General features: G+C 44.6%; 1 protein-coding gene across 2 annotated transcripts in view; it reads left to right on the top strand.

The window, feature by feature from the left end:
* The first annotated feature begins 8,839 nt into the window (after positions 1–8,839).
* Positions 8,840–23,684, top strand: part of PLXNA4 (plexin A4) — a 519,820-nt gene continuing 504,975 nt past the window's right edge. The window contains exons 1-2 of one of the 2 annotated variants that reach the window (XM_025379048.1): positions 8,840–9,018; positions 10,932–11,047. In XM_025379048.1, the coding sequence (XP_025234833.1) occupies positions 10,990–11,047 (58 nt within the window). In that variant the 5' untranslated portion in view covers positions 8,840–9,018; positions 10,932–10,989. The remainder of the gene's footprint in view (positions 9,019–10,931; positions 11,048–23,684) is intronic. The other variant, XM_025379046.1, reaches the window with a different exon arrangement.

Raw genomic sequence — 23,684 nt, 5'->3', positions numbered from 1 at the left:
AGTGTCACAGGCTGGCCCATGCCATGCCAAGAAAGTTTAGGTAAACAGAGGTAAGGAGGGAAATATGGAGATGGTTTGAGGCAGATGAAAATAAGAAGAAAGATTAATGGATGAGGGGGGGTCCATTTGGCCACAGTGATTCGATGCCATACTCACAGATGTCCACCAGGAGCAGTGTTTCCTAGAGGGTTCCTGTATTAGGATTCTGTAAAGGGACATAACTAATACGATATATGGATATATGAAGGGCAGAATTGACTCACACGACCACAAGGTGAAGTCCCCCACAATAAACTGTCTGCAAGCTGAGGAACCAGGAAGCGTGTCCGAGTCCCCAAACCTCAAAAGTAGGGAAGCCAACAGTGCAGCCTTCAGTCCGTGGCCAAAGGTGCGAGAGCCCCTGACAAATCACTGGCATGAGTCCAAGTGTCCAAAGGCTGAAGAACTTGGAGTCTGATGTTCAAGGGCAGGAAGCATCCAGCACAGGAGAAAGATGAAGGCCAGCAGACTTAGCAAGTCAGCTAATTCGACCTTCTTCTGCCTGCTTTATTCTAGCCAGCCCGGCAGCTGATTAGATGGTGTCCACCCAGATTGAGGGTGGGTCTGCCTCTCCAGTCCACTGACTCAAATGTTAATCTCCTTTGGCAACACCCTCACAGATGCACCCAGGAACAGTACTTTGCATTATTCAATCTAATCAAGTCGACACTCAATACTAACCATCACAGTTACTGTTTGGTGATCTGGGACCAGGGCCATTAGGATCCAATGGGAGTCATTTGAATTTCACAGTTAGAAGGTTGAATGAATGGATAACTTTAAGGGCAAGCAGTGTAGTTTAAAGATATGAATAAACTGTGTGTGTGTGTGTGTGTGTGTGTGTGTGTGTGTGTGTGTATGTGTGTTTTCCAAATTGGTGGGAGACTAACAGTTAAGACTTTGTTGAACAGGTCACTGTATCAAGAAACTGACATTTTAATAAATCCAGATCAGCTTCTGTTTCAACCATTCTGAATGCTCTGCTGTGGGTCTGAAATTAGAGCTTTTAAGGACCCATTGTACCCATACTTTCATCTCTTGATGCCTCAGTTTCCCTTCCAAATGACCATTTCATTATTGACACACCTTCAGTTTTCTTTTGCCTTATCAACCATGCAGCAAAAACAATTTAAATTCATGCCTTAGTAAAATTGCACATTACTTTGGGTAATGGACCTCCTGGGTCAAAATAGCAAATGATAAGCCTGTAAATGCCAGTGTTCTGTCTACTGTATAAAGCTGGGCTCCAGAGGGAGGTGGTTTGGTGGGGTTCCCACTCAACTCGGGTCCACTTACAACTCTGAGCTCCTCTGTTTTGGGATGAAGGGAATGAGGTTTTCTACTGAGAGGGGAATCTGTTGGAGATTCTCCTTCCTTAAAGGAAGGTTCTGGGGTGCACCATCAAGCCTGATGAACCAGCTGCTAGGGTTTTCTATCCTCCTAGGACTGGGTAGTGCAGTTGCAGCCTGAGCCTCGGCGGGCCCTGGGTGAGTTGCTGGTGTTGGGATCTTAGCAGGAGAGGAAGCAGACAAGAGGAGCCCAGCACGGATGCTTGTGAGCCGGAAGAGGCAATAGTATCTGCCAAGTTGATAAAGAGTAATGTGCGGATCTTGAAATCGCTGAAAGTGCAGAGGGAGGGGCCCTCGGAGAGGGAGAGAGAGCACAATGTCCCACCAGGGAAGCCACAGCACTTCCTCTCTGGTTTGATTCCCGTTATGCATGTCAGACAGACTTACTCAGAGAAAGAAGGGGGTGGAGGGGAGTAGAAAATCAATTATTTTTCATATTTATTGATCTCTTTCAATGAATCGCTGTGGTAATGGAGTGGGAGGGGATGGAGGAGAAAAGGTCAGCTCCAAAGGGTGAGTAGCCATCCACTTTGGCACTGGGAATGTCAGGAGCCCACTGAGGGTGCTGGGTGAGAAACTGCCACTGTGTCCCCAAGAGGCTGTGGGAGGGGCAAGGCTCAAGTCTACCCAGGGTTGGGGGAAGGGCCTGAACATTCCTGTTTAAATATTTGGGGTTGCAGATTCATCCAGATGAGTTAGAGTTCTCCACCCCAGTGTTACAAAATAATACACATCTAATTGCAGAAAAGATGGCTACAGAAAAGAGTACTGTAGTAGAAAGGTATGTAATTTCATGAGAGCATAGCAAACATTCCAATCTTTTCACATATGGTTTATGTAGTTATGATAGAACTTACATGTACAATATCATATCATGCTTTGTTTGCTTATCAATAAGTTGCATTTGCTACACTATTAAAAGTTCTTTAGAACATCCTTTAAGTAGGACTTTTTTTTTTTGCTATAAAATAACAAATGACCATTACAGAAAATTTGGAATATACAAAAAATATAAAAAAAGAAGTAAAAGTATTCAAAATTTTACCACCTAGAAATGACTCCTGATGATAGTTTATTATATTTCATTCTAAGCTGTTTTCTGTACATGTATATATAGTGTATTTACCTCCATGAAATTTTGATCATCATATATATACATATATATTATGTTCTACTCTTTCACTTATGTGATCAAATAATTTCACCTTTCCAGGTTGGGGATGGCTCAGCTGACAGGAGGATTTTTAATGTTCATGTAATGTTCTATCATATATGCTCAGCAGTCTTTATTGGATTGATCCTATTACTTCCAGTGTTTGGGTTATAATAAACAACACAGTGACGGCTTCTTTACATCTATCTTTAACCTCTTCTCTCAGTATCTAGAAAATACTATTTTTGTGGAGATGGAGCTGGATTTCCCCTCAGCTTCAGGTAGAAACTCCACTTCCCCTGGCCTGCTGAAGCCTGGCCCATGCAAAGTTTCTAAACTTGGCTCAGAACCTGCTGAAAGCCTCTCGTGGTGGTTATCCCTTACTGACAACCCTCATTTTTTTTTTTTCAGTTTAATTTAGGGTTTTCTAGAGCTTTCTGTCTAATACAGTAATACATATGTGGCTCTTCAGATTCAAATTAATTCAAATCAAGCAAAATTAGAAACTCGGTTTCCTGGTCACACTAACTACATTTCAGGTGCTCCAGAGACACACATGGCTACCATATTGGACATAAAATCATGGAGCATTTCCACTGTGGCAGAAAATTCTATGGGAAAGTTACCCTGGGCACTTCTGATTGACTTGTCTGGGGGTCTCTCCGAGTTTTTGGGGCTGTCAGTCTCTACTTGCAATCCCCTTTCACCATCTTCTCGGACAGACCCATATTTCAGCCTTCTCTATGCCTGCTTAATATCGAATTTTTGCGTCTAAGTTGCAGCTTAGAACAGGTTCTTTTTGTCTCTGGGTAAGTAAGAATTTACCCAGAGATCCGAATGATAAAAGCACAAGTAGGCTTTTCTAGTGCTACCTCCTCAGACTCAATGAGGAAGAAAATCGATATTTCTAGCCAAAAAACGAAGTTAGCGGAGGTGGCATCTCACCTCTCCAAGCTGGGGATGGCTCAGCTGACAGAAGGGGTGAGCTGTTGTTCCTATAGTCACCACCCTTAGAGGGCTGGAGCCTTTCTTCTCAGCACAAGGGAGGGCTAGAGCTTCTGTCAGTGTCTTCCAGGCAGGTTTCACAGCAGCAGCTTGGGCAGAGCAAGGCCATCAGTCACCACTTCCCCTTTATATAGGACTGGCCAGGTGTCGTCAGACTCTGATAGCATGTGGCAAGCAAGCAGGGATCGAGGGCCCTGGCACACCAAGGGAGACCATGTGTTGAGGAGTCAGCAGGTCGCTTAAACACACCAAGGTGTTGAGAAGGATAGGGCGGGACACAAGCTTCACACCAACGCTCGTGAAAAACGGAGCTCCAAGCCATTTACATTCACATTTCAATCATGGTGCCAGGATCCAAATTCAGACTGTTGCAGTCTAAGCAGATGGCATCAGCCAGGTGTATAGAAAGGCCTACAGGCTTTAATTACTTGGGGGGGCGTATTAGTCTGTTCTCACGCTGCTAATAAAGACATAGCTGAGAATGGGTAATTTATAAAGGGAAGAGGTTTAATGAACTCACTGTTCCACATGGCTGGGGAGGCCTCACAATCATGGCAGAAGATGAAGGAGAAGCAGAGTCATATCTTACATGGCGGCAAGCAAGAGAGAACATGCTCAGGGGAACTCCCCTGTATAAAACCATCAGATCTCATGAAACTTATTCACTATCACAAAAACAGCATGGGAAAGACCTGCCCCCAAGATTCAGTTACCTCCCACTGGGTCCCTCCCATGATACGTGGGAACTGTGGGAGCTACAATTCAGAATGAGATTTGGGTTGGGACATAGCCAAACCATATAAGGGGGACAGTCTAGTGGCCAAAGAAAGTCTAATTATAAAGTAAGATTTATTTGGGAGGCAGATTCTAGACCCCAGAAGAGATTGTATTGAAAGCTCCTCCCAAGACAGGTCCTTGTCCTTTGTCCACTGCCTCTTCTCAGAAGACAGCAGCACTATGGGGAAGGAAATGGAGATTACTTGTCCAAGAGGAAGTGAAGGAAGGAGACAATTCTCCAGGACTCAGGTTAGCTCCTACAGTCTTAGCTCTGTCAAAGTGAGAGCAAGAGCCAAGTTTGTCCTGCTCAGTGACCAGTCCTCAGGGCAGGCACATGGTAGATGCTCTATAATTTTTGGTAAATGAATGAATAATAATGATTTTATAATTTGAACTGATCTGGCCTTAATCAATCTCAACATGCCCCCAAAGGGCAAATGTATTTCAGGGAAGATAATGAGATTTGGGACCAGAGATGGCTTTCCCTCACATTCTTTCTTAGTATTTTAAATTTTAGTATATAATATTTAATAAATTTATTAATAAGTATATGTAGAGTCTATATAACAATGTAACAAATAAAGCATACTAATGAAACACACACTGCTGAAGCCACCACCCAAATTAAAAATCAGAGTTTTACCAATAAGATAGATGCTGTCGGCATTGTCCTCCCCCAACAGATTCCATGGCCCTGCTCTTCCATAAAAACAACCACTATCTTGAATTTTATGTGTATCATTCCGTGAACTTTTAAAATACCATTTCACCTCCTCATCTGTGTGAATTATTAAGCAATATGTTGTTTCATTCTGCTTGATTTTGAGTTTAAAAAAGACATATTGATGATAGTCCTTTGAAACTTGCTTTTTATTCAACATTATGGTTCTAAGATTATCCTTGTGTCTATACTTACATTCACTTTTCACCGTCACCTACTTTTCCATTGTGTGAAGATACCAGACTTACTATGCACTCTCTCACTGATGGGCATGTCGGTTATTTCAGGCTTTTGATGGGAACATTATGGTTGTGGATATCTTGCATATGACTCTGGGTACACATGTGTAAGAATTTCTCTAGGATGTGTACCTGGAGTGGAATCACTCACCTTATGGTAGATGCAATTTTAACTTTCAAGGTGTTTCCATATTATTTTCCAAAATGCCTGAATATACTCCTGACAAAATAATTATACACTTCTGACATAAGAATCCCCATGTCTCCACATCCTCACCACCACTTGTTACTCTCGAGTTTCTTAATTTTTGCCAATATAGTGAGTATGATATTGTGCTCCTAATTTATATTCTCATGACTATTAATGAAATTGACCTTCTCTTCCTATTTCCTCTCCTTAGTTTTGTTTTTCCTATTTCCTCTCTTTAGTGGCATCATTTCTCATGCCTTTTGCTCTTTTTCTTTTGGGTTTTGTCTTTTCTTTGACTTTTTTTTTTTTTTTTTTTTGAGACGGAGTCTTGCTCTGTAGCCCAGGCTGGAGTGCAGTGGCCAGATCTCAGCTCATTGCAAGCTCCGCCTCCTGGGTTTACGACATTCTCCTGCCTCAGCCTCCCGAGTAGCTGGGACTACAGGCGCCCGCCACCTCGCCCAGCTAGTTTTTTGTATTTTTTAGTAGAGACGGGGTTTCACCGTGTTAGCCAGGATGGTCTTGATCTCCTGACCTCGTGATCCGCCCGTCTTGGCCTCCCAAAGTGCTGGGACTACAGGCTTGAGCCACCGCGCCCGGCCTTCTTTGACTTTTAAGAATTATTTCTGTGTTCTAGATACTAATCCTTGGGTGATTAAATATCTTTTCAATGTTTTCTCCAGTTGCTATTTACTTATTTAATGGTATCTTTTGATACCTCAAAATTCTTCTTCCTTTTTGAACAGAAGTTCTTGATTTTAGAGTAGTCAACATGTATCAATCTTTTCTTTTTGCGTTTTAAGAATCCCTTTCTGATTTTGAGTTCGTAAAAATACTCCTCTATCTTATCTTCTAAATGTTTTAAAAATTTTGGCTTTTTGTATTTAAGTCTTCAAGGCACCTGGAATTGATTTTTATGTGATATAAGAGTAGTGATTCACACATTTCCCTGGGTATCCCATTGGGATATCCAGTGGAGTATCTTTGTGTGGATAGACAATTGTCTTGGCACCATTTGTTTAAATTAATCCTATCCCCAGTGACCCAAAATTCACTTCTGTATCAAGAATATGGGTCTACCTAATAAATCTTGAAAGAGTCCCTTATTTCATTATTCTTGAGTGTCTTTCTTTCATTCTTCATCTGGAGGAAAGATGGCAGTTCCCATGCCCAAGGTCGTAAATAGCAGGGACTTAGAACTCTGACAGTTTGTGTGTGATGCTTGTTTATGAGGGCTGCACCAAGTAGACTATGCCAAAAACATCTGTCTGTGATGCTGAAGTCCCCAATTCAATGTAGGAAATTCCGAGTCTCTTTTAGCCTTGGGCTATACTTTCAATATCCTTCTAAGTGCTGAATTCCTAAGACAGTGAAACCATCTGACAGGAATGTTAGGGTTTACCCAAGGACAGGATATCAGTGTTTGGCTTGTAAACCAGATGCGGTGGATGTGACAGTCCCGGGAGGGAAGCAGCGTGGTCTCAGGATGGCTTGCAGCCGGTGGTGCCATCCTGTCACACATTAGGAAGAGAAAATGAAGCAGAAGAAAAATGCTGCCTGAAATGTTCTCAGCAAAGCACTTTTCCATCAAAGCCTCTGCTTCTTGACAAACAGACTCTGAGATGCATCTAGGAATATCTCTGATGTAGAAAAATACAAGGTCAGAGACACGTCGGGTGTGGGAAGAGTCCATTTACTCATCTATACAATTGCTATTTATTGAGTGCCTACTATGTGCCAAGCACTATTCTATGGGCTGGGATTCAGCCTTGAAGAAAACAGACAAGTTGCTGATGTTCGAATGGGGGAGAGCAGACACTAAACAGCTAACAAACGAGTCAGATAATCTTACCTATGAATCACAGTTATCTAGATGCTCAGGGAAGGATTCTCTGGGATGGTGTGAATGGCAGGAAGTGGCAGCCTTGGCACGATCTGCTGTTTAACTCAGTCCTTCAACAAAGCAGCTCAATAGAGCAGCTGGACCAAGGTGTTGTCACCTCTGCTCCCTTATCTTGCAGAGGCCTGGAGTTTTCTTCCATGCTTTTGGAGGTGGTCTTTCACTCACCAGCTGCCTCACACCCTGTCCTCCATCCAATCCCTCCTGTGGACTGTGGTGACCTCCTTAGAGAGCTGCTGCCTGACACTTGCTCTTCAGAATTGCCATTGTGTTCTTCCTGACCAGCCCTATCTGCATGAGCCGTGGGACCATGCGCCCTCGGCTGCCCCAGCCAACCTGGCCTTTCCTGTTTTGCAGTGATGTACCAGGCTGTCCGGGGATTCAGGCTCCATTGCTGGGGCTGTCCTTGACCCGTCTGGTGCAGAGAGCTCAGAAACAGAAGCCAGGGGACCTAGGTTCTCATCCTAACTTGCTGTGTGACCTCGGTCAAGCCTGTCTGGACTCCCATCTATAAAATGACAGTTTGTGTGTGATGCTTGTTTATGCACTAGTGGTTCTCTAACTGTTCTGTGGGATCCAGGTCTTTTCTCTCTGCAGAAGTGATTCGAATTTTATCCAAAAACTATTTTTGTGGCTGTAATAGAAAAAACAAAACTCCAATGGGTTATATGCCAAATATCAATAGTTTAAAACCCAACATGTTAATTTGTTTTGCTAGGCAAACTCGTTTTTGCACAGATCTTAGAATAAATCTCTTATTGCCATCTGTGTGTGTGTGCATATATATATGTAAGCTATTTATTAAAATGTCATTGATTTGGATGCTTGTAACTCGGTTCTTATTTGGCATGTCTGCACCTAATAAACAGTACCAGCAAGTGCATGACTACAGTGCATACCTTCCCTGAGCAACTCACTGCCAGGTCTGTGCTAGCAGCATGTTCTCAGTGAACGTTGTAATATAGACTGGGCATGGCCTTTTTTTTTTTTTTTTTTTTTTTAAGTTAAATGTTTTAGTTGGAAAGAACCTTACACTTACAGAAAAGTTGTCAAGATAGTAGAGAGTTCCTGTATATTCTTCACCAGCTTCCCCTAATGTTAACCTTTCACATACCCCTCATTGCATTGGCAGAGGAGGGGAATTAACATTGGTACGATACTGTTACCCAAATTACAGACTTCATTCAGATTGTCACCAGCTCTTCTACTACTGTTTCCGGTCCCCTCCAGGGTCTCACGTGGCATTTAGTTGTCAGGTCTTCTTAGTCTCCTCCAGTCTGTGATGGCTTTCCAGTCTTGTTTTTCATGATCTTGACACCTTAGAAGAGTGCTGGTCATGTATTTTGTAGAATCCCTCTCAATTTGGGTCTGTCTTGTGGCTTCTCATGATTAGATTGGGGTTATGCATTCCAGAACCCCAGTCTAATCATGAGATGAGTTTCAATGCATTCCAGAACCCCAGTCTAATCATGAGATGCAGACTGCATGGAGATCTTAATGCATGGAGATCTTGCCCACGAGTAGCGTGGCCCAGTCAGCGTTATGGAACACAGCCCAATCAGACCAGTATTTCCCCTCTGTAGCTGGATTGAGGAGGGAACATGGGGACTGAAACCTTGAATGCTTCTGCTTTAATTACCCCGAAAAGGTAAAAAGCATTGGGTGGAGGAGCCCCCTCATTAGGGATCACTGGGGATACTGAGCAGCATTACTGTTGAGAGTGTGAAGGCAGAGGAAAGCTGAGATACAGCTCTTAGTGACGTCCCTTGGCTGAAGCCCCATGGGAAATGGCCAAATTCTATATTTCATGTCACTGAAAAATTGGTAAGAGTTGGAAAAGAGGAAGGTTCTGTAAGTCACTGGTCTCACTAATCAGGAATTATTGATACTGTCAGAAATGGAAAGCGTATCTGTGCTTAGAAGGACATATATGAAGTGTGAGTGTGTAAGTGGATGCATATGTGTGTGTGACATGGTGTGTGTATGTAAGTGTATGTGTAAGTGCATATGTGTGTATATGACACTGAGTTTGTGAGTTTGTGTGTGTGCATGAGTGTATATGTGAGTATATATGTGACTATGTGTGTAAGTGTATGTGTGTTTGTGGGTGTATGACTGTGTGTTCATGAGTGTTTATGTGAGTATATATGTGATTGTGTGAATGTGTAAGTGTGTGTGTGAGTGTATGACAGTGTGTGTTCGTGAGCGTATATGGGAGAATGTAGGTGTGTGTGAGTGTATGTGTGTGTATGTGTGTATATGATAGTGTGTTTATGAGTGTATATTTTGAGTGTATGTGTATGTTTGTGACTGTGTGTGAGTGTATATGTGTGTACATGATAGCGTTTGTGAGTGTATATGTATGTGTGTAATTGCGTGTGTGTGAGTGTATGTGAGTATATGTGTGACTGTGTGTTTGTGAGTGTATATATATGTGTATATGATAGTGTGAGTGTATGACAGTGTGTGTTTGTGAGTGTATATGTGAGTATATGTGTGACTGTGTGTATATGAGTGTATGTGTGAGTGTATATATGTATATGATAGTGTGAGTGTGTGTACGACAGTGTTTGTGAGTGTATATATGAGTATATGTGTGACTGTGTGTANATGTGTGTATATGATAGCATGTGGGTGTTTGTGAGTGTATGACAGCGTGTGTTTGTGGATGTATATGTGTGTGACTGCGTGTGTGTATGTTGGTGTATGTGTGAGTGTATGTGTGTGTATATGATAGCATGTGTTTGTGAGTGTATAACAGTGTGTGTTCATACGTGTGTCTGTGAGACTGTGGAACCAGCAGTGGCTTGGGAATTGGGTCCTAGGTCCAGCCTAGTTTTATGCATTCGACAACTCTACATCTCAATTTCCTCTTTCGTAAGATGAGCCCGCCGGTAGGGCTCAGACTGAGTGGTCTAAACAACAGGCATTGATTTCCCAAAGTTCTGGGGGCTAGGAAGGCCAGGAGCAAGGTATCAGTAGGACTGGTTCCTGGTAAGGGCCCTCTTGCTGGCTAGCAGATGGCCACCTTCTCACTGTGTCCTCACAGGGCAGAGAGAGCACTCTGGTCTCTTTTCCTCTTCTCATAAGGACACTAATTCCATCACTGGGACCCTGCTCTCATGACCATATCTAAACCTAAACACCTCCCAAAGGCCCCATCTCCAAATACCATCACATTGGAGATTAGGGCTTCAACACAGGAAATTTAGGGAGCCAGAAACATTCAGTCCATAACAGGGAGGGAATACAAAAGAGACTTCCCATGAGCCCAGGTGTTCTGAGTGGAACAGACTGAGAGTGGAGGAGGAGCTTGGTGAGTCCAGTCCTTCAGCTGTATCCTTGGATGACTCATCCCCAGAGAATCCATAGCTCTTCCAGGGAAAAAAACACCAAGGGACTGACAGAGGGGAGATTAGCGTGTTCTATGAAGCTTGTCACCTTAATGGCCTGATGAAAGGAGGTGACAGAGATAGATCAGAATAATACCGTTGATCACTTAATGGATTGCCACTATCATTAACAGCCTTAATTAGTCCATAATATACTGTACCTCCAGAGCAAGTGCCACTGTTAGAAATGGAAATCAGGCCAGCTGCTGGGGCGGCAAGCAGCAGGAATGCAAATGTCCACGACCCCTCAGATCCACACAAAGCCTTCTGACCTTGGAATTCAAGGTACTGGCTCAAGCACAAAATTCAGCCTGAGTTTCTAATCAAACCTGTCTTTGGCTCCTCTCTCTTTACAGTCCTGTTCTCTTCCTCACTGCTCTGATCAATCATTGTAGCTCTTACTGCTTTCACTTCCCTTGATGGTAATGCCACCTTACGTGTGCACATCACTTTGCACTCTTCCCAACTTGTGTCTGTGAGACTGTGGAACCAGCAGCAGCTTGGGAATTGGGTCCTAGTTCCAGCCTAGTTTCATGCATTCAACAACTCTACATCTGAATTTCCTTACTCATAGGATGAACCCCTACTAGTGGGCCATAGCAGCCCCAGCTGCCCAAGATACGCTCCTAGTATTCTTATAGAAACTGTATATTAGTCCATTTTCAAACTGCTATAAAGAAATAACCAAGACTGGGTAATTTATAATGAAAAGAGGTTTAATTGACTCACAGTTCCACGTGGCTTGGGAGGCCTCAGGAAACTTACAATCATGGCAGAAAGGGAAGCTGGCACCTTCTTCACAAGGCAGCAGGAGAGAGAGTGCACATGAAGGAGGAGCTGTCAAACACTTGTAAAACCATCAAATCTTGTGAGAACTCACTGTCATGAGAACAGCATGGGGGAAACTGCCCCCATGATACAATCACCTCCCACCAGTCTCCTCCCTCGATATGTGGGGATTATGAGGATTACAATTCAGGATGAGATTTGGGTGGGGACACAGAACCAAACCATATCAGACTGGGACCATGAAATGAGGGCAAAGGAAGCAGCTGCATGAGGCTTGGCATCTGGTTACAGTGTAGGTTCTTAATGGGCATCCTTAGTAACAGGTGGCTCGCCCCTGTGGCCCATGCTCAGCTCTGCAAACTAAGCTGACACACCTGAGAAGGCATCCCAGTCCTTCCTGACCCAGAGGCACTGGGTGTGGTCCTAACCTGAGGGGAAACATATGTTGGTCTCTCCAGTACCCTCAGGCTCTCAGCTGGGCCCGTCTCTCTTGACCTGTACCTGAGCTGGGCACACAGGGTTGGCAGTTGGTTTGGGAAGTATGAGCGAGAGAGGGAGGTGGGCCTTGAGATTTTTGTCAGATGAGGAGACTTAGAACCAAACCTCCCCATGGTTCAGTCTGCCACTGGGAGCCAGAAAGGGTGTCTTCTTGTCAAAGTTCCTAATAAAGCACTTTCTCTGCCTCTCAGATATTGATTCATCATCTTTAATTTTGGACAGGGCATGCACATCATGTACTCTTTCCAACCACAGATCGACTGCCATTATTTCCTTCATCATCTTCCTCTTTAAATATATCATGAAGGAATTACAGTGGCTGAGACCATCTATTTCCCTGGAACCAATGCTGAAAGGGGGCTGGGATAACGAATGTCCTATTAGAGTAAAGGAATGTTCTCCCCTGAAATGAAATGCGCCTTTCTGGTCACTCAGCCCCTTTGATGGTGAAGAGGCAGGAAGCAGTGGAGCCAATTGCTCTCTGTGGAGTGAGAAGGAGGATGCTAGGGAGAAGCTGCCAGGCAGAAGAGCCATGGGGCAGCTAGGAACCAGGCCATGACCAAGTTTATGGTTTGCTTTGGTGCCAGAGATTCTTGAGCAAGACGAAGGGCATATTTCTTGGTTGTGATAGTGATAGCGAATGTTTCTCGAGTGCTAACCATTTATCAAGTGTTAAGCCAAGATTTCAAGATAAGCCTAAGCACCTTGCAACCATCCCATGAGGTGGGTGTTGCTACTGTCTCCATTATACCATGGGGGGAGGTTAAGTCACCTGCCAGGGAGACAAAATCATAGATGTGGGGTTTGAACTAAGCTTTGCTGGACTCCAGAGCCCTTTGCTCACTCACTCCTCTAGGCCACTGCCTTTCAAATACTTTTGGCTGCAACCCACGGTAAGAAATATGTTTTACCTATGACCCACTGTTCACACACATATTTGAAATTAAACATTTTCACAAAATAATACTTATTTTTACTAGTGTGTGATATATTCTGACTTTTGAACATTTCCATTCTTTTTTTTTTTAAGAGACAGGATCTCCTTTTACCTAGGCTGGAGTGTAGTGGTGCGATCTTAGATCACTGCAGCCTCAAACTCCTGGGCTCAAGCAGTCCTTCTGCCTCAGCCTCCCCAGTAGCAGGAATTACAAGCATGGGCCAAAACACCTGGGTAATTAAAAAATTTTTTTTTTGTAGAGATGGGGTCTTGCTGTGTTGCCAAGCCTGGTCTTGAACTCCCGTCCTCAAACAATCTTCACCTTGGCCTCTCAAAATCCTGGGATTACAGGTGTGATCCACCTCTCCAGGCCCTCATTCTTTTTAAAAAAAGGCTTGTTGGACTCACCACACTGATTTCACAACTTACTGGTGGATTGTGAACCCTCAGTTTGGAAACCCTTCCCCTTGGTGCCTGCGAAAGTCGTTTTAACCACAAAGAGCAGTTCTAATACGGCCTCTGAGACTGGGCTGGAATTTCTAGGAGGAGAGAATTTCCCCAGCTTGATTATGCAGCATTTGGGTCTGGGGCAGACTGCAGAGGCTGCTTCATGTGGAGTGGGGGCTGGGGGCAGGTGAGCCAGCACATCTGGCAGCTGGAATTAAGACACCCTTTGCTGTGTTTCATGTGTGTTAGGGCACTGTGGGGGCTCTGAACTTGCATGTGAAGATTCCCGCCCTTGAGGAGTTTATGATCTTTCTCAAAGAGCATCTCTATGTGAAACAGCAGAAAAACAATACCAGACAGACGGAATCCTGCAGGAAGCTGAAGGAACATGGAGGAGCTTCATCATTACCTGTCCACACACAAGCCTTCCCACAAACAGAGCCACAGTCTTATATGAGCTGCCCTTAAAACATCTTTCTTCTCCCTCCTCCTCCTCCTGCAGGACTAAAAAGATTCAATGGCAGACCACTGAAATTCTCCCTCCCACCCCGTCTCCAGTCACCTAATACTCTTCTCTGGAGGTAACCAGCCCTTTTAGTTTCTTGTGTATCCTTCAAGAAATAGTCTAGCACATATAAGCATGTGTAAATTAATTTTTTAACACAAATTATATCGTTTCAAACTCACTCTTTTGCATCTAGCACTTTCTATCTAGCACATTTTGTATCTAGCCCTTAATTTGTCTTGGAGATCACTGCATAGCAATACAGAGTTCCATGTTGGTTTTTTTTGGAACTTTCTAAAAATTTCTGTTTGGGTGAACCGTAGTTTCTTTAACTAGCACCTTATGGATGAAACATTGAGATTATTTGTAATCTTTTGCTGTTATAAAAAGTGAAGCCGTGAGCAACCTCCTTGCACTCTGGGATGTGCCTACACGTGGTGAGGTGGGCCCAGGAAGGCCTTTGCCTGTATCTCTGCTCTGTGCCCTTCCGTGCCCCCCATCCCTCACCCTCAACTTCAAGTCTGTCTGCCTCCTCCCTAGTTTCTGTCTGCTACCTCCAGGGCCCTGTGCATGCTGTTCCTTCTCCTTGGAATATCCCTTCTCCCTGGCTGACTCCTAACTCACCTTCTGGGTCTCAGCTTGAGAAATCCTTTCTTAGGAGCAACTCTGTTCATCCCAGCATTCTGTAGACTTGTGATCAATCACTTAATACTATACAGGGTGACCCTAAGGTTTGTATGCTGTTGGGAATTTTAATATGTTTATTTCTATAATACAAACATCTGCAAGATGGAAAAGAGAGGAAATTTAATCATAATTTACTATATTTAATTACCGAAATGTTGGCTTTCGACATATCCAGCATCATTTTAGATATATTTGGATAGAACCATTCCGTATAGTGAAGGGTTTATTACCTAGAAAATTAAAGAAAGAAATTAGAACAAATGAATCATTAAAAATTTCATTGAAATCTTGAGTAAATTCATTCTCTGTCACACTTTTCAATTTGCTTATATATTATATAGAAGCGAATTTATTAAAAACTCAAACTGCACAAGAATTACATGGATATCCTAATTTATTTATTTATTTTTTACCATATTTCATCTAAAACACACACACTTTTCCCCACATTTAACATTTCTGAAAGGGGGATGTGTCTCACTGTTAAATGCTATCTTATGATGCTGTGGGTTGGACAAGAGCGTTGACTGCTGTGATCATTGTCTGAGCATGCACAGACTTGGTCATGGGTGCTTATGTTGTCATCCCTCCAATGGAGTTAGGTGCATGATTGACATTGCGTATCTGGGGTTTAGTTTATATTTAAAATACCTTTTACAAAACAATATTACTCTAATTTGGTACCAAAACAAAAAGTTTATATAGAAAGAAAACAGAACAGCAGGGTGTCAATTTGATGCTAGCAAGCAAAGAAAATTCTTTATCATTTGAAAGATAAGATCACTATTCTCTTGCAAACTAACAACAAAATGCTTTACAAGACTAGTAGCCTGAATTGTGTCCCCCTTAAATTCACATGTTGAAGCTCTAACCCCCAATGTGACTGTATTTGAAAATAAGGCCTTTGGGGGAGGTAATTAAGGTTAAATAAGGTCATATGGATAGAGCCCTCATCCAACATGACTGGTGTCCTTACAAGAAGAAGAGACACTAGGGATGTGTGAGCACAGAGGAAAGGCCATGTGAGGATACAGCAGGAAGGTGACCATTTGCAAGTCAAGGAGAAGGCCTCAGGAGAAACCAAAGCTGCCTGCACCTTGGTCTTGAACTTCATTCTCCAGAATTGTGAGAAAATAAAGCTCTGTTGTTTAAGCCACCCAGGCTGTGGTATTTTGTTATGTCAGCCTAAGCAGATTAATATAAGGACAAAGAAAGAAAGAGTTCACAAGGAGATGAAGCTACGTTACAGTTACATTAGTGTGCAAGAATTGTGTATCACAGGCAAGCATGGAAGCATCAACATCCATTTGCATGATGAATGTCAAGAACTTGGAATAAAGTCTTGGAAGCAATAGTGGAGCACACTTTTAGGAAATATGGCCTCATCCATCATCTATCCATGGTGCCATTTTCAAGTCTGAGCTGGAAAGTGATTCAGAAGACTTCGACACTGACTAAGAAGTTTTAGGGATAGTGTAATTAATTTATTTTGCTTTTATTCCCCTTTTTGCCTGTATAAGAGCAGCCCAAACTAAATGATTCTAAAAGAGTTTTTCAATGAATCTAGAAGTTCTAAGTGATAAGAAGTAATTGTGTTTAATTGGCAGTGCCTCTTTTTTTTTTTTTTTTCTTCAGCAGACATAAGGCAATGGTGTGTTACAAAGTCAATAGTGTCCTGGATTTGATGAAGCATGGTGTAAACATGGTGTATTGGTCAGCTTGGGCTGCCATAACAAAATATTGCAGATTGGGTAACTGAAAAACATTGATTTTTCTCATACTCTTGGAAACCGTAAGTTCACGATCAAGGAGCCAGCATATGTGGTTTCTGGTGATGGCTCTCTTTCTCGCTTGCAGATGGCTGCCTTCTCTCTCTGTGCTCTCATAACCCCCTTTCTTTGTACATGCAGAGATAGCAAGCTCTGGTCTTTTTTCCTCTCCTTATAAGGACACCAGTCACATGACCTCATTTAATCTTAATTACCTCCCCAAAGGCCCTATCTCCAAATACAGTCACATTGGGCTTAGGGCCTCAACAAATTAATTTTAGGGGGATGCGATGCATTCTGTAACCTATAGTTATTTAGTGTAAGTTTCTCCTACCAACTGAAAGATCCCTGAAAGCCACAACTTCTTTGATTGTCGGTTCTATGCTGATCACGTCTTCTCTGGTCACTGTGTACCTCAGCACCCAGCACGTGGTCTGGCACACAGTAGATACTCCATGAACATCTTTTGGCTCACTGTCATCTCTTCCTGATCTTCTGCAAGAACGGAGCACCATTTCTGCTTTGGGAAGTAATAACAGAGATCTCTCATATATGCTTCAGACGCTGGTGTCAAGGTCAAATCCTGTCTTGGTTGTAATTACTTATCATGAGTGATAGTGCAATGCTAGAATGTTGGAGCTCTGCAATCCTTAGAAATCGAGCCGAATCCCCTGAACTCACAGATGAGGAACCTGGGCAGTGTTCTTACCCCAAGCCAGTTAGAGAAAAGGCTGGGGCTGGAGCTTGGGTCTCCTCTGAGGTGCCCTTTCTACTCATGACTCTGATCAGTGGTCCGGAAATTTACAAGTGTCCATGGAACTGGGTGCCATGGCTTTAAAACTTTTACAATTTGAGTATAGAAGCCAGGAAATTTATCATTGGAAAAATTGCATGCATTTTTTCCCTAGCTATAGATGAAAACTTTAACATTATTTTGGAGAAGATTAATCCTTTGTTCTGCAAGACCCCTTGAATGGCCCCTTTGGTTCCATCCATGCTGGGGAACTGGGTGGGGGGTGGCGGGGGCAGTGTTGACTCAACGCAGAGGTAAAGCCTGGAAAGATAAATGTTCTTTTTAGGAACACTTTACTACTGGTGATTGTGGGGGCGCATGGTTCTTGGCAGGGCTTCAGGGAATGAGGGACAAGCTGAGTGGCAAATATTATATTTTACTTTGCCTGAATTCTTGCTTTTTCTTATACACACAATGATGTGAGTGTATACATGGTCATGATGGTGAGAGGACGGGGAGGTTGGGAGATGCTTTCAGGAAAATAGAAACAGAGAGAGGACACAAGAGCATGAGGTTTGATCTTCCCTTTGTGCTGGAAGTGGAAACTGAGGCACAGGCTACCCTGCTATAGAAAATTAGCACAAAGGTCTAAGGACTGGAAGAATTGTCACTGGCCCTTTTAAATGAGAAGCCCTGGATCTGCGCACCCGGGATGTAGAGGATGGATCAGCACTGAATCTCAGGCAGAGAAGCTATTCTGGGTCCACTGGCCTGGGTTATAAGGTCTGGGGACCCCAGGCTCGGCACCATGAAGGGTGTTTTCAGTCTATCCTTGGATGGTGAACTTTGATATGACCCGGATGCTGCAGAGTTGCTGCTCTGGGACGCCAACCCCTAGAGCACCATGTGATGGGTGCCCACTGGAACTGGGAAGTGCTGGACACTTGGGTGTAATTCCTGAGGACCTTAGAGATATCTGGAGACTTGAAAAGATAAGATGTCTTGTGTAAGCAGACTGGGGCTCAGAGTCATTGCTCTTTGTACGTTGAATGTCAGTGAGCATTTGTCCCCACGGGCTAAGACATTCTGGTTAGATACACACCAGAGCATCTCTTGCTCCCTCTAAGCTCAACATGCTTCCTTACCATTATTATTATTACTTTTTATTTCATGTGATCAAGGTAAAAAGGGTAAAAGGGAGTGAAGATGTGATAGCCCAGAAACCATGGGTACAAATGATCAGCATTTTTTTTTCTTTTTTCTGTTTTTTGAGACAGAGTCTTACTCTGTCACCCTGGCTGGAATGCAATGGTGCAATCTTGGCTCACTGCAATCTCTGCCACCTGGGTTCAAGTGATTTTCCTGCCTTAGCATCCAGAGTAGCTGGGATTACAGGCACGGACCACCACCCAGTTAATTTTTGTATTTTCAGTAGACACGGGATTTTACCATGTTGGCCAGGCTGGTCTCGAACTCCTGACCTCAAGTGATCTGCCTGCCTCAGCCTCCCAAAATGCTGGGATTACAGGCATGAGCCACCATGCCTGGCCCTGGCATTTTCTTGTATAGGAGTTTTACCAAGATTGTCTCAGTCTTCCAATTATCCTAGGCCTAGACCTGCTATGATGTGTGTTGATCTGCTCATGACCTCATGGGGTAAGCAGGGATGGGGACAGGGCTGTGCCTGGCATGACAGCTGCCCGTGATAGAGGGACAGACATGGGGAAACCAAACCACAGTCTCTCTTGCACACACAGCTGTGTAGGGAGGGGGCTGTGCGCTGGGAGCGGAGGCTCCGTCGTGGCAGACCCTGGGGGTGGATGAGAGCCCAGGCTTCAGCCTGGGCCCTGGTCAAAAGCTGTCAGGAAGCACTGCTGTGAAAGACAGCGGAGCCCAGCTGACTGTGGGGCTGTGGGCAGACTCTAGTACTGATGGAGGCCAGCAAACTCCTGCTTAGTATCCATTTTTGGATTTAGGAGTTGAAGCCAAGGTAGAAAACTTTATAGTGGGGAGAAAGAAACTGAGCCACCATAGAAGCTTCCTGTCTCAGGATTAGTTCAGGATCTGGGCAGGGAGTGGAGGAGGGAAGTCTCTGTAGTCAGCCCATTGGAGATGGGGAGGCAAAGGCGTGAGAGATGAGGCAAAGCCTCCCACCTGCGGTTTTGGGATGTCTTGTCCTCATTTTCAGTTATTTGCTTGTTGATGGATTTTCTGCTGGAGTAACTACATCACAGGTGGGGAAACTGAGGCATAGGATGGGCCAATGCTAAGGCTGCCAAGGGTTTCTCATAGACTTGGAAGACAAGCATGGCTTCTGTCAGTCTTCCAGAATTTTCTTAGGCAGGAGCTAGGACGAGGGGCAGCTGAAAGCAAGTCTGGGGGCATCTTTGCTAATATTTTACTCCCAGTTAAAGAGCACTTCAAGTGTCTGAGAACGTCGTGTGGCCTTCCTCCTGTGCAGGTTGTGGAAAATTGCATTCTCCTGTGCTCAAGGCAACTAAGGAGAGCCTGGTGTGTGCAGGACCCTGCTCTGGTATCTTTGTCAATTCCCCTGTGACAGCTGCAGATTCAGAGACCACACTTCAATTATGGACCTAGCAGGTGAAGGGGTGCTTGGACAGGGCCATCACGTTGAGATCAATTCATCCTTTTCACAGCCACGGAAAGAGGGAAGGATTGTGAATACAAATTGTGGTCCTGGTCTGAAAGTGGGATGGGGGATGAGGAATGGAAGAGGGGATAGACATAGAAAGAGAAGGGTGAGGGAACTGAGAGCCAAGGGAATGATCAAAAGGCTCTTTGGGAATGGACTTGTAGAGCCAGCTATCTCTGCATTCCCTCTCGCTCATCCTTGTCATTCCAAGCATTTCTACAAAGCAGTGTTTAGGCATCAAACAATACCAAGAAGACTTGAGGCAATAGCTTCCTGGGAGGGAGCACGTGCATGTTGGGGAAGCTGGATAGAGCAGAATTCTTCCCAAGTCCCTCCCCACCTCCTGCATCCTTTGCATGCAGCTAGCTGTGGTCTCTGCAGCCTCATTCAAATAGCAAAGGTGAGGGCTGGCTTGGGTTTGCCCAAGGGAGACGAGAATGATTCAGTGCCTGAGGCCAGTGGCATTTTGGGAAGAGAATGAAGCTCAGAGAACTGCTAGGCTGGGAAGTCCTTTCTCTGCTCAAACAAGGCGCCACCTTATTGTGGTGCAGTGGGGGAAGCGTGTAGGGTGGCATCGTATGAAATCTGACCTTCTAAGGCTTTACATGAATCTGGAAGGGCAACAGCAGAGCAGAGTTTTGGCAGGTGACTGGCTGCTACTCCCTGGGCCTTGTATGGCTGGGCTTTGAAGCCCACTTGCCTCAGGGCATTTGGGCATTTGTATAGCAACCATGGGATGGGAGCTGAGAGTGTGGGACGACAGCCAATCTATCACTCCTGGGAGATATTCCTTGATGAGGTCTCTGAAGCTCACAGATTCTTGGAAAACCATACTCTAGAAGTCCCATACCTGGAACATCAGACTATAGGGGATCTCCCAACCCATGTGGCTGGAAGTCCAGGCTGCTGGTGCCTCAGCTTCCCTGCTTGACTTGGGGTATCCCCTTCTCTCCTCTGCCCCCTGCCTGGTTTCTTGTGGTCCCCCATTCCTAGGCCCCTGCACTCTCAGAAACCTCTTGGCTAAGGAGCTTTATTGGCGTTTGGCTATGAAACCTTCAGTTTGCTTGGAGTTTTGTGCAGAGCTGAGCCAACCTGGGTGTTAGATGGGAGGCTTTGAGCTGAAAGTTTCTTGCGTTCATTTTCCATCCTTATTGCAAGATGGTGGATGCTTTCCTCATACCTCCCTCTGCACATTGGAGTCTTTTGAAGGGGATGCCCACTCCTGAAGCTCTCTACCCTCTGAGTTCTGTTGAGAGGGCTTCTCCTAACAGATCCCTGGAGCCTCCTCCTCCATCCCCCAGCCTCCTGGAAGAGTTGCATCCTATCTTTGCTGCCTGCAGATAAATACTTGTCATTCATTTACCTATTTCAAGTTCAATAACCTGGCCCTTGGAAAATTCCTGTGTTGTTAAGTATTAAACATGGAATTTTCTGATGCTGTTGCGTGCTTTTGCATCTTCTGGGGTTAGTTGGGGATTTGAGTCCAGCCTGACAGAGGCATGGGGCAAGGTGCAGGGCCATGGGGTCAGAAACAGCCCATCCTGGGGAGCTGAGGAATTGTCACGGCATTTCTTCCTCTTCAGTCCTCCAGGAAACCTCTTAGCAATGTCAGCTCACATTGTTTTTTCCTTCTAATTGCTGGGAACTTTGTGTGTTCTAGCTCTTGGTTATTTTGAATCTAGCACTATATTTTGTCTTAGAATGTTTCATCCTGTGGGTGTATCATCCACCCAATTTACAAGCTCCTGGGGACAGAAGCTATATCCCTAAATCCAAGTATACAGTTCAAAAAAACTATTCAAGTTCTTACCCTGTGCCAGGTGCTGTGCTGGCATTGAGAGTGCAAAACTAAGTATGCTATGACCTTTGACCCCAAGGAGGAAGCAATGGACACATGAGTTCAGCAGAGCACAGTGACTGTATTAGGGTTCTCTAGAGGGATAGAACTAATAGGATAGGTATATATATAAAGGGAAGTTCATTAAGTATTAACTCACACCATCACAAGGTCCCACAATAGGCTGTCTGCAAGCTGCAAGGAGAGTGAGTCCAAGTCCAAAAACTGAAGAGTTTGGAGTCCAGTGTTCAAGGGCAGGAAGCATCCAGCACAGGAGAAAGATGTAGGCTGGGAGGCTAGGCCAGTCTCATCTTTTCACGTTTTTCTGCCCGCTTTATATTCTAGCTGCACTGGCAGCTGATTAGATGGTGCCCACCCAGATTAAGGGTGGACCTGCCTTTCCCAGCCCACTGACTCAAATGTTAATCTCCTTTGGCCACATCCTCACAGACACACCCAGAATCAATATTTTGCATCCTTCAAAGTTGACACTCAGTATTAACCATTACAGAGGCCATCATGACAAGGCATGCATGCACATCCACATGTCCCAGACTACACAAGAGGTGGTGACCAGAGGGGGATCTCAGAGGGGCTCCTTGAGAAGCTGAGACCTGAGTGAGGCCTGCAAGGGTGAATAGAATTAGGTGGAAAAGGGAGAGGGCAATATTCAGAGAGAGCAGCATGTACAAAGGCCCAGAGGCACTTGTTCAGTAATCTAGAGGAAGTTCTATGTTTCTGGAGTATTGAATTTAAGGCAAAGAATGGGATAGGATGGTGTGGATAAGTATAGCTTTCTGTATGTGTGTGTGTAGTGTGTGTGTGTGTGTGTGTGTGTGTTGTGCCAGACCCCTACTTACTCCAGTAGGGATGGAACCATGTTAGAGAGGCCAAAGAATAGACCTGGAGCCAGTGAATGAGACATAGGGTTTATTGTGGCCTTGCATACGGGTAGACTAGTGGCAGTGGGCTGGACAGGAGAACTGCTGTTTGTAAAAAGTATGCAGTTTATACAGCATTTTCATTTAGCACCCTCCACCTAGGAACCTCCATCTAGCAACCTCCGTTTAATCCTAAATAAAGGACCTTGATGCCCTGTGTGCCCTGCATTCTAAGGAATGGGCCAAGGGTTTAGATGACCCTCATAGATAAGGAATGAGGCTCCAGGCTGGCCACTCCTGGATTTCCTAGCTTGGAACTCCAAAACCAGCAATCTTCTTAGACCACAGGGCCAGTCTCAGGGTATGCTTAAGTTATTGCTGTCAGATGCATCTGTCATGCACTGTGTGTTTGTTACTGTCAGGTGCATCTGCCACGCACTGTGTTTTTGTGTGTGTGTGTGTGGGGTACGGTGCAGTGCATGCGTGCGCGCGCGCGCGCGTGTGTGTGTGTGTGTGTGTGTGTGATGTGCTGGAGTTGCTGTGTGTGCTGAGTGGGAGAGCCCAACTTGATTCCTTGGGTGACAAGGGAAAAGATTCTGATGGGAGGAGGTGAATCACAGGTTTGCATTTCAGAAAACTCAGTCTGGAGAAAGATGGACAGGCCGTGGGGACATGGAGCAAAGCTACTTCAGTGGTCCACCAAAGAGATGATGAGGGTCAGAGTTAGGGAAACAGCTGGGGGAAAACGTGAAAAATACTACGGAGATAAAATGGTCTGGACCAGATCCTTACCTTTAACTATTCAGTGCCTGAATATATCCTTGATGACACAGTAGACTGAGACAGGAACAATCTGCACAAGAATGACAACCTTGGTGGGGCGCGGTGGCTCATGCCTGTAATCCCAGCACTTTGGAAGGCCGAGGAAGGTGGATCACAAGGTCAGGAAATTGAGACCATCCTCGCCAATATGGTGAAACCCTGTCTCTACTAAAAATACAAAAATTAGCCTGATGTGGTGGCGGGTGCCTGTAATCCCAGCTACTCAGGAGGCTGAGGCAGGGGAATCGCTTGAACCTGGGAGGTGGAGGTTGCACTGAGCCGAGATCGCACCACTGCACTCTAGCCTGGTGACAAAGTGAAACTCCGCTTAAAAAAAAAAAAAACAAAAAAAAACAGAGAGAGA

The sequence above is a fragment of the Theropithecus gelada genome, chromosome 3 (assembly GCF_003255815.1).
Source record: "Theropithecus gelada isolate Dixy chromosome 3, Tgel_1.0, whole genome shotgun sequence".
In the NCBI taxonomy this organism is placed as follows: domain Eukaryota; kingdom Metazoa; phylum Chordata; class Mammalia; order Primates; family Cercopithecidae; genus Theropithecus; species Theropithecus gelada.
The sequence above is the reverse complement of the archived record's forward strand: the minus strand, read 5'-3'. Positions and strand labels throughout refer to the sequence as shown.